At 32.1% G+C, this 19,190-nt stretch overlaps 1 protein-coding gene across 12 annotated transcripts in view; it reads right to left on the reverse strand.

Moving 5' to 3' along the window:
* Positions 1-9,232: 9,232 nt before the first annotated feature.
* The window catches only part of LOC111056297 (4-coumarate--CoA ligase 1), a 40,229-nt gene continuing 30,271 nt past the window's right edge, over positions 9,233-19,190 (reverse strand). For 7 of the 12 annotated variants that reach the window (XM_039437663.1, XM_039437659.1, XM_039437656.1 and 4 more), the window contains exons 7-9: positions 17,381-17,553; positions 16,313-16,465; positions 9,915-11,409 (exon numbers count right to left, since the gene is read on the reverse strand). In XM_039437663.1, coding sequence (XP_039293597.1) covers positions 11,125-11,409; positions 16,313-16,465; positions 17,381-17,553 — 611 coding nt within the window. In that variant the 3' untranslated portion in view covers positions 9,915-11,124. Of the gene's footprint in view, positions 9,476-9,914; positions 11,410-13,997; positions 14,151-15,072; positions 15,246-16,312; positions 16,466-17,380; positions 17,554-19,190 lie in introns of those variants that run through there. The other 5 variants (XM_039437655.1, XM_039437662.1, XM_039437660.1 and 2 more) reach the window with 3 other exon arrangements.

The following is a 19,190-nucleotide window of genomic DNA, read 5'->3' on the forward strand; positions in this document are numbered from 1 at the left end:
TCTTCACAAATAATTCAAAGTTCTGTTATAATTTAATAAATTGGCGTTCAGTTAAAAGCCTTAACGCCATGAGAAAACACAGTCAGAAAAATATAAAATTGTAAAATGTCATAAACTCAATATGAACATAATCTTAAAAATTTCATTCCAATTTAAAGGCTATCTTCCTGACTTTCAGCAATACTCTACGATAATATATCTCCAGAAACAATAACTCAAATGTAACGTAACTGAAAACTTTCTATACTTCTTTAGAAAAAATTTATAAGTATCTTCCATCACTAATAAAATCAAAAGGATTATTCTCAATCAATATTATTAACTTGAAAAATAACAGGCTTTGTTGATAAAATCTTTTGATAGAAGTTTCAATTAATTAATTTCCCTAAATTATATTTTAACCTTAGTTTACGTACCTTAGCGGTTATTTGAAGAACAATTATTCGTACATGAAGAAGAAACACAATTAACCTTTCAGGACATGGCACTACTAGTAAATTTAAACTTTAATAAAAATAAAACTAGCTCCTACATTAACTAATAAAATAAACTTATAAACTTGCCCAAAAAGGGCGAAACATAGTGACTACATCTTTACTCTCGTAGTGCTCCTAGCAAAAGTGTCCTCCGAAACGTAATCTGGTCTCGCGGTTGGGGAATCCCCCCACTACTGTATTTAGAAACAGGTCTCCTATTGGGCGAAAGGAATCAATTTGACCAATCGTCGCGTGGCTTCTAGAGCCTTTGGACCAAATAGTAACTGCAAAATCGGTAGTTTGTTATAATTTCAATGCTTGCTGTTTTCCAGCTTATCGCACTCTATGTCGTGCCAGGAAGGCTAAGTTTTAGAGATAATTCCATAATCTACATTCCTCGACGACTCGGAGCCACAATTTTTAAATATCTATCATGGGAAACTCGAAGTCCTGGCCGTTCATAATAGAGAGAGAAAATAATTTATTTCGCTAACTCACAATAATGGCTCTAGTCTATTGCGTATTAAATTTACTATTATAACTTGGGAAAAGGCCTGAATTAAAGAGAGTGCCCGGCACAGTTACTAGGTAGGCTTCATAAGCATAGTATAAGCATTCAGGAATGAGTATGCTTTCTGCCCTTTTTCCATGCTATGAGCTTGTTCATAATAATTATTAATATTAAAGTTCAAGTATAGGTGCATACTCCAAGAATACATGCGTGAATGAAAAATACGTGCGTGAAAAATAGAAAATTATGTACCTGCAACTATTCCTGAGTTTAGGAAGCAGAGTAGCCTTCAATATTGAAAAATGATTAGAAAGAGAGAATAATAATTATATGGGTTCTTCTATCCTGCACACTCTGATGCATTGAGAAATTATTAAAGTAAATCAGAGACTATTACAGAGAACCTAGGATCAATTTAGATTACTTCTAAAATCATGAGAACTAATTCACTATAGTCCGTACAAAATTACTTCTGACTTGGACAAATATGAGGTGCAGAGAAATGGAGGGAGATAAGATAATTACAGTGATTAATAGAGTCATGGGTAGAAGCGCAGTTGCTAATTTGTCAGTCGTCTGATTGCTTTCAGACATGAAACTTCGCTTCAAAACGGCAACATCGCGCCTCTGCATCCCTCCCGCTGTATTCTTTCTCTGCTGCGCACGTCCATCCCAAGTAAAAAGTAATTTTGCACGGACTATAAACATACGGTGATTCGGGGTATTTTTTCCTTTGTTTATGCGTTTGATACAAGTGCTATTCATAAATTGAATCAATAATCGGGATCAATTCAGTTGGTATGATCATAGATTAATCAACCTAGAACCTATCGATCTCTCTGGTTTGATTATCATATCAACAAAGAGTAAACATTTACAATATTATTCATTGAATTTATTTCCAATCAAGTGTTTAAGTTGCTGATTTTGACCTTGTTTTCATAGATGAGCATATTAATTTATTTGATTTTGATATCATAAGTGAATGCTCAAGTCAGTAGCCTACTCTAGTATTAGGTTGAAGAGAAAAAAGGATTAGTTGAATTTGTGAAGTTTGCATTCTAACGTTGGTTATCAAGGCTACCAGAACCAAACCGAACTAATATCTAACCAACTGTCTTGGGTAAACTAATGGTATATTGGCCAATTAATAGGCCTTTTTAAAGCGCTCAAGCTATTATTCATAGCATGAATGAGATTCTTATACAGTATTGGCTTGAATCATTCTTATAACTCATAAATTTCTCCGGTGTTGAAACAGTGCAACAAAATTATGGTAACTCCTTCAAAACTAATAACAAACATAGTCACTCCAACTTACCAGACTATGATTTGACTTTTCAATACGTATTTATAAAACACAAATTGGAAATGATTTTATGAACTTTTCTTTCGTAATTTATCATTTTTAGAATCTGTTGGACGTTGCGTCGTCACCATAATTTAGAAACAAAGAGAAAACGTGTTTCGATTTAGAACAATCTGAATTGAATCCATGAATTATTCTAGCCCAAAATCCTAGTATAATAACATATTTGCCCAAAATCCAAGTATAATAACATATATAATAACATTTGCTTTTTATTGGAATTGGATAATATGAATTTGCGGTTTTGTGCTTGCCACAAAGTACCGTAATGAGAAGTGTCTCGTCACCAATGATATGATTACTTACTAAAACGGTTTCAATATTAATATGATACATGCTATTCATCACGACAATAATATGACGATTGAAAGTTGAAAAAGTTGATAGTAATGGAATAATGAACTCTAATATAACATGATAGACAACCTTTGGCTTGCGAAATATCACACGATTTTATTATTTGAACGTCTGAATGCAACCGCTGGGGGGGGGCATATCCCCCCCCCAAGGTCATGGACGCACCCTTCTATATTTTAAAGAAATTCTAACCTTTCTTTGAATCCCGAAAACTTGTTTTTGAAACCCCCTCCCTACCTCTAAGAATATCGATGACGCAGTCTGCGTCCTCACCCCCCCCCCGTATTGTGGGCACCCCTAAAGAAACGAAATTTGGTTTGCAATTCAGATTATGGTCTATAATAGTGAGATCAAAGATTGTAAATGAGAATTTACAACAACAAAACTTGTTGGAAAGTCTTGTTCTCAGTTTATAAAAACGAGCCTTTTTATGGTTTCATGGATATTGCTATACTTATAGCACTCAACTCTTATGGGTTGATCCATGATGGGAAGTAATAAACAATAAATACCAGCAACAAAGTTGCAACATCGCAGATGTTTACTTTGTTTTTAATAGATAGATAATGATAGCAATAAAACGGGAAGTCCAACTGTAAAAAGGGTCGTAAATTGGACCAACTTTTGTAGGGTTGAAAACCTGTTGCGTTCGATATAAAACCCTCTCCCAGCGGAAGTGCAACACATCACTTTCTTAAATTTTAAGACTTGATGTTGATATTGATATTCATCAATATCATTATATCATATAATATTCATTATATCAGTTGATGTTCATCTAGATACCAGCTTACTTTCTATACCATTATAATCCTTATTTAAATCTACTCATAGAGACTCTATCAGTATTGGCCTACTGACGTAGAATACGGTGATGTGTAGAATATTTTTTCACATTTAGAGAGACCTGTCGATTCTCCACGGATCCGAAGGTGACAACAATGCCCATCATCCCAACCCAAAGCATATATATTTCTATCACTTTGTATTATGCTCGCATAATGGAAGTTCACAAATTCACCATAGAGGATGATGCTAATGCATCAAGCCTACTTGAATTATTATGATTCTATTGTGAGATACACTTTAACACAATTGACAGAAATTCCTATCAGAGATGCTTTCTGACCATCGATCCTCAAACTCAACCAAAATTGCTAATAGCTAAATGCCTGAATCTCACTATAATATGCTAGAATGAGATAAGGCAACCACCGTACTAATGTGCTTTTGAGAATAATTTATACCGTACCAGGGGTGTCCTCCTCTGAGTTTGAGGAAAAATTGGATTTGGTATTCATTGATACATAGGTTACAATATCATTCTCAACTATAAATTATTGGAAAGGAACAACAGGCTTAAAGCCCAAAACTGTTCCTTTCTCAAATAGATAGAAATTGTCCAAAAAAGGTTATGTTTATTGTTTATACTTCACGATTTACATTGGTATCATCCTCTGATTTAGAATTTGAAACCCCCTCTGTGGGTACCACTTCTTAACTGGTCGGACTTCCAAAAGCGTCGAATGATCTACACCCAAAATAATAGATCAAACAATAGGATCAACAAATAGGCTTACTCACTCACCTACAAGCTCCATGATTTATTATTGAAAAGATGGGCATTAATGTCATTATCATGCAGCTTCATAATAATTGCTGATATTCATAATATTTTTGCTTCTTTATTCATTTGCAGCTCTAATATAATAAAGAATTGCAACAAGCTATCGTGAAATTTTTCTTCAAACTGTCAATATCGATTATGTTATAAAGAGAAGAGTTGGCTTATAGACTACATGTACGGGAACTGAAATAAATTTATGTTTGACGCATTATTCTGTCTGTACTACTGAACTGATTAACTTGGAATTTTGCATGAGGATTCTTCATTTACTGAGGATGGATTTATGCCGATGTTTATCTCTATTAATCCATCTATAAACGGGCAATACGGAACGTTTAGGACCGACTCCAAGAATGTGTTCGCTCGAGAAGAACTAGCTTGGCAAATTTTTTATGGTGATAAACTCCCATTGCAACTACACATTTTGCACCTAGTCCAATTATTTAATATATTTGAAGTTGACAGTTTGACAAGTATTTTAAAACCAACTGATCCTTTTGCGCCGCCTTGTATGAAACCATTTAGGCTACATTTCTTTCAAAAGAGAATAGTGAAATTTGAAAATTATACTTTTTTGAGTGAGCATTAATAATTAATATGAATTAATGAATTATTCATTAAGAATACCATAACTCAATAATATAGTATTAAATTAGGAGGATGATATGAAAGAAATATTATTACACATCGTTTGAGAATATGATTACACAAGTCGTTAATAAATCAATGAACAGCACTACATCTGCATTATTTGCTCATGTTTGAATATGATTAAAGTAGAGTTCTATATACTGCTAGTAAAAACACACTGTTAAGACGTCAGTAAAAAAGAGAAAAAATGAGCAGACGTTGAAATAATCAATTAGGCAAAGACCCGACAAGAAATTGCAACTGAAAGTAGTCAACAAACATTACTTTGTAAGTCTTCCAACAGTTTACGTTTCAACACCATCTTTGATTGCATTCTATTTGGAATTGCATTTAAATGAAAAGGAGAGGAGGAGCACAGTGCACTGCAATTAGATTAGAAACGTTCAAGTACCGGTTTGATCAAAAAGTAAAAAAAAACTTTGTTGAAAATTTCCGAAACCCGTCAAATGATGTGTTGCTCTGTACACCTATAGCAAAAGGGCCTGGCTACAAAAGACTGAAGACGTTTTGAAATGTTGAACCAATCAATAATAATTAATTCCAATCAAGATAATAATTTATTAATTTCACCAACCAATTTGATAGAACAAGATTGGAATGACTAATCGTATTTTTTCGGTATGGAACTCAACAAAACTGATACAACTTGTAGAAGAAGTTCGCTTTTTTCCTTATACTTGATAGCTCTATGCTCTATCGATCACAATATATCTACAATTATATTGAAAATTGATGTTGATAAGGGGCTACTTTTTACAGCGTATTTGCAGTCGCTACAAAATAGATTATGGATATCATTACTTGTGCCAATAAAAAGATACAAAAGGTACTAAGTATAATAGATTTTAATAATTGGGAATGAAATATTTGGTCAGTTAATTATATTTCTACATTGTTGAAAAACGATCTGGCAACGTTGTAGAGCTAGAAAGGGATAGCGCTATCTGGATTGTCAAATAATAACAACACCATTGTTAATCAAATACTGCCATCATAACGGTGACCTTACTATATAGGTATGGTACCGTAAGAATCTTTTGAATTATTTCTTAGTTAAAGATGGGTTTTCGTTTGTGCGTAAATGACGTCGTCGACAACGACAGGGAGAGAATCTCAGATTGGGTGGATTTTAATTTGTGTAAATAACCTTAAAGATAATGCTCAATTATGTTTTAATGGGGGAGGTTGAGTTCATACTTTTTCATAGTTTTAAATGACCATATGTTGATATTATTAGAAATTTTTAAATTCTTGAATAATAAGCATAAATAATGATAAGTTATTCGATCAGCTGTTTTAGCACACTTGAAATTTGGACAATATGAATGTCAACAAAATGCTTCTCGTCCTCGACTGCGGAAAATTACGCACAAACGAAAATGCACCTTTAGATGAAGTGAGAAACTACGGTATATCATATCAAACTATCGTTAAGATTAGGTACTGCTTCAGGCATATAAAAAGACATTGGAAATAATAATGATTCTTGGTTCAATGAATCTTATTCACTTGATATAAAGAACTAAGATAGATCTTGATATAATCATCTCTAGCTCTAAGAAGAGAAATCTCTGATCCTTATGAGAATCTGTCTATAGCCGCTATGATGCCATGACGTGACGTTCTCAAGTAAGCGGGGATTACTCCAGTTCAACGGCGGTATTCATCTGCTTCACAGCCTAGGATTATCCCAAGAAAGCTCAGCTTATCAGCTGATGACATAAAATACGAGGAATGCAGGGGTATGTGTTTGAGGTCGATTACCTAAGAAAGCTTTCTCAAGAAGACCCTTGCAGCTTGTCATGGAAAGTTGTTGTAAGAAACTTCGTCATCAAATACACTACTTGCCATAATACATTTAATATAAAAATTATTTATTATAAAATACATTTGTACTAAAAATGTTTTCGTAGTGAAAACTAAACGAGAAATGAGAGCCTATTAATGACATTTTTGATAGCGGAGACCTGTAGCCTACCGGTACGGTACCTTATATTGATATTATGAAATAGAATTTATGTAAGAACATTCAATAGGCATAATTACTTGTTGTTGTTCTTAATAATTAATTTATTGTTGTTCTTGGAAAGTAGTTTCAGCAATAAATATAATATAGGATTTTCTTTATTAAAAAATCATATTTCTATTGTTAAGACGTTTTTTCTGTTACCGTATTTAATTTATTTTACTCTTGTTTTATTCTTAGCTTGTTATTCATTTAAAATCTAATTTTTGAATGAAGAATGTTGTAATGTTTCAAGGAGACATATAAGGGTTTAACATGTTTTCTCCATGTATGTATTTATGCAAATAAATAAATTTATATATCACATAATTATACACTATACGGTATACTAGCCAAACTTACAATAATTACCCTAATGGTATCAAGTCAGGGTTCAGCCACGATAGTTTATCATAATTTATTAGAGGTGGCTGTTTCAGGAAAAGCTCAATTGTTGTAAAGCAAATTTAGAAAGATCTTCAATTAGTACCGTATTCGTTCAATAATTTTTCTGTTGGAGGTCTCCCTGCTTTTGTCATTTTGTTTTGATTTTTTCAATAGTCATCATGTCTTCTTTTGTCATTTCATCATTCTTCAATCATTCATTTGAATAACTGAAAAATGAATGATGGAATAAGTCAATTAAGCAGCTAAATAATTACCTGCTCTGCTACTTGAATCCTTGAATTACCTGCACGTTGAATCATGGAAATAATATTGTGTATCAAAGAATTGAATGACTGGACAATCGAAGCTGTCGAATTGCGATCACGCAATAAATTTTAACTTTAGAAATGTACTTTTCAACAGTAGAAATGAACCGAACAAACAGTAGCCTAAAGCCAGCTAAAGTAATTGAATCCAACATTTTTTATATTATTAACAAAAATTAAGTCACGCTACTGATAAGTTTTGATTAAACGAGATCGGGTTCGATTGTCCCAAGCTGAGGTTTGTATCTATACTAATTCCAATCCATCCCATACTCATTATCATCTAGAAAATATTCTACCTTCTATTCTATGTATACAATAACAACGAATAAGCTCCAACTTTTACTCACTGCCGTAAGTACCGTATAAGCTACCTATGAGATGAATGAACAAACGCTAGTGGTGATGAATAATACTACCTACGATTAGAAAATCTTCATCTACTTTTTGTGACTTCAATTTAAATGAATGCAAACTAAGATCAAACTATGAAAGCGGTTACACATAATACGAGAATGATAGGTGAATCTACAGAACTATGAGGCTTAATAATATTTTTCTAAAAAATTCAAAAAAAAAAACCAAAAATGGATGAATGGTAATGAATATTATTACCTAAATATTTGATTACAGCATAGATATTCACTTTCAAATAATAAGCACGCCTATAAGCTTTGCTATCGATTCTTCATTTTACAGGAATATATGGCTGAAATCAGAAGAAAGCAGATTAAGAATGAAAACCTGAATTGAACAATATTGTTCGGTGGCAAAATGATGAATTTCATTCGTGTGACAAAAAAAATAGATAAAAACATTTTTGTGTGATTTGTTACTCATGAGACTGAATAAAAATAATGTTTCCAGAGACTTTCTGAAGATATGTCGAATCCCTACTGACGATGAATGCAAAGTTGCAACTTTCAAGTGAAGAGGAAATTCTCCAATCACACTTTCTGATTAGCGATCCTCCAGACTTTTTTATGCCAAAAACAGTTTTGGAACTTAGCTCTGATGACATTGCAACAAACTTGGCGAAGAGAGAGACAAACATTTTTGAAACAATCTTTGCAGAACGTAAATCTATGTAAAAAAAAACATTCCATAATAATATGTTATTGTGATTTGTCACAATGAAGCATTTTCTTGAAATATATTAAGTTCTCTTTTTCAATGAGATAAACTATATTCAGAACTACTTTGGAGTAAATTTATTTGAAATAATTTTCAGAAAATCATATTCTTAGGCTTAGAGCAATTTTGGAATACATTTTACTTCCATGTAGTATACTTCTTACATCTTACTTCTTCTCCAGCTCCTCATCAAGAAGTGAAAGCTCAAAACGAACGAATCTCTAATAGATACTTTTTGTTTTTTTTGGGAAAGAATTAAACTTTTAATAAATTCTTGCTTGGATGTTGGGAATATATATTGATAAAAAATTCTATTCACAACAATTCAAAATGATAGTTTTGATAATCGGCTAATTACGAATTGAATTATAAATAATAGAGAACTCCAATTTTTGGTTAGTTTTTATTCATTGAGAATCGTGAGGCCAACTCACCATTAAATAATTTATATTTAAAATAGTAGAGCATAGATGATAGAGCTTGAATTGTATGTATGTGTACCAGTACACAATGTGTGACAACTGATTCAACAGTAATGCTTCAATTTGATTTCGCGATAATTGCATCAAGTTATATCATGAGCATTTGTACCGATAACCGAATCCAACACCAAGGGAACCGTTTACACCAACCTGTTGAAATAATAACAGAGCCTTGGATTAGGAAAAATAATGAACATTATTAAAAATATATAATATATTTCATTCAAATTTAAAAACTAGGTTTATTATAAAATATGAAATAGACATCAACATTACTTAAAAATTATAAAAATGAATAATAATATATTGTCACAAGTCTCCTTTAAAAATGTAATAATCCTATAAGGCACAGTTTGTTTTGAAATAAAGTAATTCTTCAATGATTCTATTACCGCAGTTGCAACTACTTGTATCACACCTAAGATATTACATGTAAAATATATTATTTGGGTACAGGAATTACCTACTCTAGTCGTTGAAAATACCAAATTCAATAATAATACAGAAATAATCCAGTTCACTTATCAATTTTCCTCCATGACTTACATTTAAAACTAGCTTTTAGTTCCTAACGAGTAAATAGAAAAAATCATTCAATAGGTAGTTTAATTGACTCAGAAATTTAAAATAAGAATATTATTATTATTAGGGTAATATTTTAGCGTCACAAATCATTAAACGTTTAATACAATTATTAGTATTTGAAAAATCATTAAATTACACAACTCAATAATTTGAAATATTATTTTTAGTAACACGAATTTAGAATAGCCTAATTTTGATGCATCACACTGTAAAACTTGATCATGAAGTCCAATAGAACAATTCATGAACAATTCGCCAAACAAATCTTAAGAAACTTTTAAAACCAATGTCAAAATGTTAGAATATTTAGGTCGAATTAATTAAATAACATAAATTATCTTGTTACAATAAACCAGACAGCCATTACAGCAAACAGCTTGCACTACCTCATAATATCATCATTATATTTCAAAAACTAAGAAAAAAATTTATATTTCTCAGTTCTGCATCTCATTTATAGTAAGTAATAATAATTTCAATGAAGATTTGTCAGTTCCGAATCTATTTTTATAAATAGCCTAATAATAATAATTCTTATAAAGATTCTTCAGTTCCAATCCAGTTTTGAATAACAATAATTTTTATAAATTATTGCTAGTTCTTCATCTATTTATGAGTGGCGATAACATTGTTTATCCTTGGTGCGATATTATTTTTCGGCAACGATGACATTCAACAAAACTGTACGATAATGGATATGCAGCGCAACTAGTAATCTCTCATTCTTGTGCTCTTATAAACAATAATTTTCATTAATATTCGCTAGTTCCTTATCCATTTATGAGTGGCACGAACATTGTTTACTCTTGATACGATATTTTTACGATGACATTCAACAAAACTGTACGGTACAATAATAAATATGCAGCGCAGCTAGTAATTTCTATTTCATGTGCTCTTATAAACAATGATTTTCATTAATATTCGCTAGTTCCTTATCCATTTATGAGTGGCACGAACATTGTTTACTCTTGATACGATATTTTCACGATGACATTCAACAAAACTGTACGATATGTAGCGCAACTAGTAATCTCTCTTTCTTTTGATCTTTCATGTAGACAATAAAGAATAACTTTTATAAATATTCGCTAGTTTCTTATCCATTTATGAGTGGCTCAACATTGTTTACCCTTGACGCGATATTTTCACGGTGGCATTCAACAAAACTGTCCGATACTAGATAGGCACACATGGCAACACTTAGTAATCCCTCATTTCTTGTGCTCTTTGAGGTAGGCGTCCTTCAAGAACCGTCGCAATATCTTGCCGGACGGACTCTTGGGGATGGAGTCGGTGAAGACGATGCCCGCCAGCTGCTTGAAGGGAGCCACCCTGTCGCTGATGTAGCCCTTGAGCTCGTCTTCGGTGACGTCATCCTTGCGAATGACGTAGGCCAGTGGCACTTCTCCCGAGCGGGCGTCCGGCACTCCGATGACAGCCACGTCGTTCACCTTCGGATGGGTTCGCAACAACTCTTCCAGTTCGGCTGGTGCAACCTAAAAAAACAAAAATTCAAAATTCACAAACAGAAATTCATAAGTAACATTTTTTTCTGAAATGCTAGTAGCTATTATAGTACATTATATTTTTTTTCGTTAGGGCTACTCTTGAATAGGAATAAAAAATAAAAATCTAAGTACCAAATTCTAAGAACAATTTAAAAGAAGGGTACTTAGATTTCTATTTTTCATTTCTACATTATTAACCAAGCGAAGTGAGGTCTAAAGGTGCGTACAGACTTTCGCTCTGCTCCGCAACCGAACGTCACTCGAGCAGATCGATTGATGATCGACCGGGGAGCGAGAGTGGATCGACCGTGGAACGCGAGAAGAGCTAACATCTTCCGTAACGTTCATGATCGGTGCGACTGCAGAGCGGGGGTGGAGCGACTGCGGTGCGATGGAGGAACGAGGGCGGTACGAGGGCAGGGCGTGCTCGGTGCGGGTAGGAGGCGCGTATATGTGTACACAGCTTAAGATTCAAGTCGACGGTTTTGCATTTCTCTTTATGTTTATATGTTGCGCACTTACAGCGAAACGCAGCAATAGATTTTCATGAAATTTGACAGGTATGTTCCTTTTTGAATTTCTCGTCGACGTATACATAAGGTTTTTTGAGATTTTGCATTTAAAGGATAGCCTAATACAAAAGGAAAAGAAGTCTCCTTCGAACGCCAATATTACCGTAAAAATCAGACTATAGAATTTATTAATCATAAATCAGCTGTCGAGAGGATTATAAATTGCATGCAATGACGCATGCAATTCAATATCTCAATGTAACTTAGTGAAGAAACAGCTGTTGTGTGGACTATTAATTGCATGCAATTGATAACTTGAAGTAGCATAGTATTTTCTCCCGACTTTTCTCTGCTTTCAACTCGGTAAGCTTTTGATGATACTGTAGTAGCATAGTTGTTTACAAAAAATTATCAGCATTCTAATGATAATAATTATAATTAATATTAATAATTATTGTCGATACAACATTTGAAACAGCCATTAGTTATTTACACACCGATATCTCGTCGACACGTCAGGACAGGACATACTCCCTCTGATGAAGGTTAAAGTTTTTAACTGCGCGAGGTCTACTGTTCACAGAACTACTAGTATTATTGTATCATATTTATACATGATGACGAATCATAACCTCTATTTGACTAGTTTTCAATCAAAATTCGGGAATGGAATAGTAATGACTATAACTTTTTGTGTGGTTGAGAAGTTGATATTGTGGTAATTATTCATATTGAATGAAAAAGACTAAGAAATTGTCAAAAACCACAGATTTAGTAGCTATTATATTAGCTAGTTTTTCTTATCTGGCTATTGTATTGTTTGCACTATCCATTAAATAAATAGCATTGTCAGTTGATCATTATTTGAAGGAAATACAAAGTGAATACATGAAGTGAAAAATGGATCTACTGTATGAATATAATGATAGATTAATGGATGCATTAATAACTCTCATTTTATTTCATTGTTCTACCATGCTTATAACACATATTTATTGAAGTAGGTATTTCAACTTTATTTATTCATCACATTGTGTACAAATACTTGACATAAGGAAAGGCACAACAGACTCATGAATTATCATTATGAATAATATTATGAATTTATCATTATTTAAAGAAAAATACGTGTGTTAATAAATGAGTACATAAAGTGATAAGTTGCTGTAATGTATATTAGATTACATTACATTTATTACATTCCTTAATCACAACATCAAATTAATGATTGGGAGAGAATCAACAGGATAAACCCAAAACTGTTCCTCTCCCTAATTTTGATAAAAATAGTCCAAATGAGGTTATGAAAACACTTTTATAAAGATCACAAAAATGTATAGATAGAACGATAGATGAATAAATGGATGTACTCCAAAAATTTCCATAAAAATATGAACAAGCAATCTAACTAATAAAATCTACAAAATATTTGCAAATATAATATATAAGATTTACTACAAATGGTTGTTCATTTAATGTAGATCCTTCTGCATTCCTTTTTGTTAGATGAACCTCTAAATGGAGGTATCTGAGATACACATTATTATTTATCAGTGATTGATGAAAAAATCAAGTCAAATTATTCTATAAGATAGTCCAATAGTTCAAGTGGATCCTTTAAATATAATAAGTTATGATAGATCATAAATTATTATCTTAGAAGTAAGTTTGATTTCTTTTCAAGTTTTAAAATATTAAAATATTTAATACAGTATTATACAGTTATCAGTGATGATTTAGTGAAATATTTTTATCGAATTTGGTTTTCAACTTATCTAAATTCTAAATTCATAGTTTTTATATTTATTTATTAGGTTGGCACAAACAATACAATGATCGAAGAAGAAAAAAAACAGGCTATTGCCCAAAACTTTTTCAAAATATAGGCTACATTTTGGACTCGAAATTGGACAAAACTTATGAAGTGATAAACATAACCTATTTTTGGACAATTTCTATCCAAATTTGGGAAAGAAACAGTTTATTGGGATTTAAATTGTTTTTTCCTACTCATTCTTAGTTGAGAATGATATTATATCTACCAGTGTATAAATAAATAAATACCTGGAAGCCTTTGACTTTGATGAGTTCCTTCAGTCGATCGACAATGTAGAAGAGACCCTCGTCATCGTAATAGCCGATGTCTCCAGTGTGCAGCCAACTATTGATGATCGTCTCATCAGTTGCCTTCTGGTTGTTCAGGTATCCCTGCATTACCTGCAAAATTGCAACAAAATACTTCAATAAAACCCTTTCCTGAGAAGAAAAATTGTGAATTCACTTTTTTATCCAATTATTGTAAATTAGGATGATAATCACCACTTTATATTGATGACAGGAATAAAAGTAATCTGATTTCATATTATTTGAAAATATATACAAAGAAAATAGGGCTCTTCAGATTTCAATGATAGGGCACAAACAGTCAGAATTTCCACATTAGTCTCTAAAAGTCCAGTCACTATATACGTTGGTGCTTGCAATTTATATTGTAGTTCTGATTTTTTGATACATTATTTGGATACACGAGAGAAGTCTAGAACCAATTCCTTCATGCAAAATTTCCTTTTGCTGGATGCGTATTTTTGTGCTCTACTATCTGAGATCAGGTAGAGCGCTCTATTCCAGGTACAATGCTCCTTGTATTGTGAAAAAAACCGAATTTTCAGCTTCAACCATCATCACCAACTACATTGTCCTCACATTGATATTTCGCACAATGACATGAGTTCATGAGATTATGTTCTATGATAATCACCCGTTAGATGCACTTCATTTGAGTATTTCCTAGTGGAGAGGCGTGCATAAGGACACCTCAAGGAACAAAATTTCAAGCACATAGCTTTCGACACAATGCTCGAATTTCATTGTACTACACTTCATTCTTCTCGGCTCGTCAAGGCGGTCCAAAATCATGCATCATAAGTCAAATTCGGTCGACAAATTGAAAATTTATTGTAGTGTACTCAAAGCCCATATTCCAATAAAAAGTTCATCACAGTTAAATTGAGCTCATTATTGGTCAGAATTTCCACTTAGACTAAACTAACCAGTCCCAATTATAAAATGCTCGAAAGAAACAAAGTGGCAGTTTAAGTAACCTAAACACCAAAAAATGATATCTTTCGAAATTATTCACCTGAGGTCCGTAAATGCACAATTCGCCATGCTCGTTGGGCCCCAAAATTTTGCCAGTGCTGGTATCAATTATTTTGGCCTTTGTGATGGAAGTTGGGGAACCAACTGTTGACAGATTTCTGTTGTTGTTCCTTGGCAGCAAGCAGACTGGCGAAGTCTCTGTTAGCCCATAGGCTGCAAATTCAAGAATAACATTTAATTTCTGAACTATTATAGTAGAAATAAATTAACTTACTTCTCATATTTTCAAATTTTCGTTTTTATATCAAAGAGTACCGGTACTTAATTCTTAATCAAACCTAGTCTTTGAAGTGACAAACTAATGAATAACATTGATAAAATCAAGAGTAAGATATTAAAATATTGAGAATGTTAATTGTTCCATGTTCCCATTATTATAATACATTGTCAATTGGGAAAAAGGATAGATGGGATAATTAATTGGCAGGGTCATTAAATTTCATATCAATTCAGGAGTGAATTGCCACAAAAAATCATTTTCTTTTCTAATCACAATGTTTGTGAAATGATAGAATATTGCTTAAACTTTAAAAAAATGTCCAAGTAGTTACCTTATTATTAAATTTGTTGAAAATAGATAGCATTCTAATAGATTTGTTAAAAATGTTTGTTCATTTAATGTAAATCCTTCTGCATTCCTTTTTGTTAGATGAACCTCTAAGTGGAGGTATCTGAGATACACATTATTATTTATCAGTGATTGATGAAAAAAATCAAGTCAAATTATTCTATAAGATAGTCCAATAGTTCAAGTGGATCCTTTAAATATAATAAGTTATGATAGATCATAAATTATTATCTTAGAAGTAAGTTTGATTTCTTTTCAAGTTTTAAATTATTAAATATTTAATAAAGTATTATACAGTTATCAGTGATGATTTAGTGAAATATTTTTATCGAATTTGGTTGTCAACTTATCTAAATTCTAAATTCCTAGTTTTTATATTTATTTACTTATTTATTTATTAGGTTGGCACAAACAATACAATGATCGGAAAAGAAAAAAACAGGCTATTGCCCAAAACTTTTTAAAATATAGGGGCTACATTTTGGACTCGAAATTGGACAAAACTTATGAAGTGATAAACATAACCTATTTTTGGACAATTTCTATCCAAATTTGGGAAAGAAACAGTTTATTGGGATTTAAGTTGTTCTTTTCCTAATCATTCTTAGTTGAGAATGATATTGTATCTACCAATGTATAAATAAATAAATACCTGGAAGCCTTTGACTTTGATGAGTTCCTTCAGTCGATCGACAATGTAGAAGAGACCCTCGTCATCGTAATAGCCGATGTCTCCAGTGTGCAGCCAACCATTGATGATCGTCTCATCAGTTGCCTTCTGGTTGTTCAGGTATCCCTGCATTACCTACAAAATTGCAACAAAATACTTCAATAAAACCCTTTCCTGAGAAGAAAATTTGTGAATTCACTTTTTTATCCAATTATTGTAAATTAGGATGATAATCACCACTTTATATTGATGACAGGAATAAAAGTAATCTGATTTCATATTATTTAAAAATATATACAAAGAAAATAGGGCTCTTCAGATTTCAATGATAGGGCAAAAACAGTCAGAATTTCCACATTAGTCTAATAGTCCAGTCACTATATACGTTGGTGCTTGCAATTTATATTGTAGTTCTGATTTTTTGATACATTATTTGGATACACGAGAGAAGTCCAGAGCCAATTTCTTCAGCAAAATTTCCTTTTGCTGGATGCGTTTTTTTGTGCTCTACTATCTGAAATCAGGTAGAGCGCTCTATTCCAGGTACAATACTCCTTGTATTGCGAAAAACACCTAATTTTCAGCATCATCACCAACTACATTGTCCTCACATTGATATTTCGCACAATGACATAAGTTTATGAGATTATGTTCTATGATAATCACCCGTTAGATGCACTTCATTTCAGTATTTCCTAGTGGAGAGGCGCGCATAAGGAACACCTCAAGGAACAAAATTTCAAGCACATAGCTTTCGACACAATGCTCGAATTTCATTGTACTACACTTCATTCTTCTCGGCTCGTCAAGGCGGTCCAAAATCATGCATCATAAGTCAAATTCGGTCGAAAAATTGAAAATTTATTGTAGAGTGTACTCAATGCCCATATTCCAATACAAAGTTCATCATAGTTGAATTGAGCTCATTATTGGTCAGAATTTCTACTTAGACTAAACTAACCAGTCCCAATTATAAAATGCTCGAAAGAAACAAAGTGGCAGTTCGAGTAACCTTAACACCGAAAAATGATATCTTTCGAAATTATTTACCTGAGGTCCGTAAATGCACAATTCGCCATGCTCGTTGGGCCCCAATATTTTGCCAGTGCTGGTATCAATTATTTTGGCCTTTGTGATGGAAGTTGGGGAACCAACTGTTGACAGATTTCTGTTGTTGTTCCTTGGCAGCAAACAGACTGGCGAAGTCTCTGTTAGCCCATAGGCTGCAAATTCAAGAATAACATTTAATTTCTGAACTATTATAGTAGAAATAAATTAACTTACTTCTCATATTTTAAAAATTTCGTTTTTATTCAACGAGTAATGGTACTTAATTCTTAATCAAACCTAGTCTTTTAAATGTCAAACTAATGAATAACATTGATAAAATCAAGAGTAAGATATTGAAATATTCAAAATGTAAATTGTGCCAGGTTTCCATTATTATAGTATATTGTCAATTGGGAAAAAGGATAGATGAAATAATTAATTGGCAGAGTTTTAATTTCATATCAATTCAGGAGTGAAATGATAGAATTGCTTAAACTTTAAAAAAATGTCCAAGTAGTTACCGTATTATTATTTTTTTTTGAAAATGAAAGCATTTCAATAGATTTGTTAAAAATAACATACTTCTGATGAACTAGTTTAAAATGACTCCTAATACTTTATGCATCAACTTAATTCCAACATTCTAATGACAAGTTTTCTACAAAGTTTCCAAAGACATAATTCAAGCTCCCAATACTTGAAGACTACGGTGTAAATGAATATAATGTGGGACAATTCAAATAAATAATATTTCATATTCATCCAATGAACAATAATTGAACAAAAGGTGATGGTTTCTTGATTCATTCCGAGCTGCGATGTATTAACACACTTTTTCCTATGTATTTCAACACGACATGCAGTTAAATTATTTGTCAAACAAAAATTATGTCGTATTGAAATACATAGAGAAAAGTGTGTTAATTAAACATAGTTGTAGATTCTCTTGACACGTTGATGCAATAAAAAATTAAATTGAAGAATAGGTTATTTTTCAACAGTGGTGTGATTAGCTGTAAATAATTATTTCACAACAAATAATATAAAAGTTATGACATTTACAACGTGCAATTAAGAATAACACAAATCATGCAGAAATCCAGTTAAAGCAAAAGCAAATGTTAAAGAAAAAAGTTCATGCGACACAAATGATAAGCTATTGATTTTTATAAAGCAATGAAAAGCATAATGTGAAAGCAATAGAAGCAAAGTATGAGAAACAAGTTTAGTTGATTAGTACAATGGAGTACAATATAAGTCAAAAGTCTATTTACAAGTCCCCATTCACAATGGAAAATAATCTTCTATGGCTACAAAAAATTAGTTTTCATCTTTTATAGCTTGGCAAATAAAATCCTAAAGTGATGATGTCTGGTGAAGTTAGGGCTATCGGAATTTTATTCATAAATTCTTCATTAGTTCTCATTGAATAAGGTAAATCATTGATTTTATTAAAACCACTTGGAATTTAGTTTTAATTGGAACCTTGCGTAACTTATAATTATTATATAGGACTTTGGATTTCATGACAAGGAAATAGACTACGCCAAACTGAAAAAATGTCATGGATTTCAATAACAGTAGTAGATTCAGTTGAGTCTCATTATTAACTTCAATTAGGCTATTAGTTTTCTTCTTCTCAGCAGCTTACAACAAATTAAATTAAACCTTTACTGAATCTAATCACATAAAAGTAATTAATTATATGAAGACAGGTTTAGGGAATTATTAGTTATAATTGTACTCATTATTCTTAAAAGTTTACAACAAAGAAATAATACTCTTCGAAGTATTTAAAATTGTAAGTCAT

This window comes from Nilaparvata lugens, chromosome 11 (genome assembly GCF_014356525.2).
Source record: "Nilaparvata lugens isolate BPH chromosome 11, ASM1435652v1, whole genome shotgun sequence".
NCBI classification, from domain to species: Eukaryota; Metazoa; Arthropoda; class Insecta; order Hemiptera; family Delphacidae; genus Nilaparvata; species Nilaparvata lugens.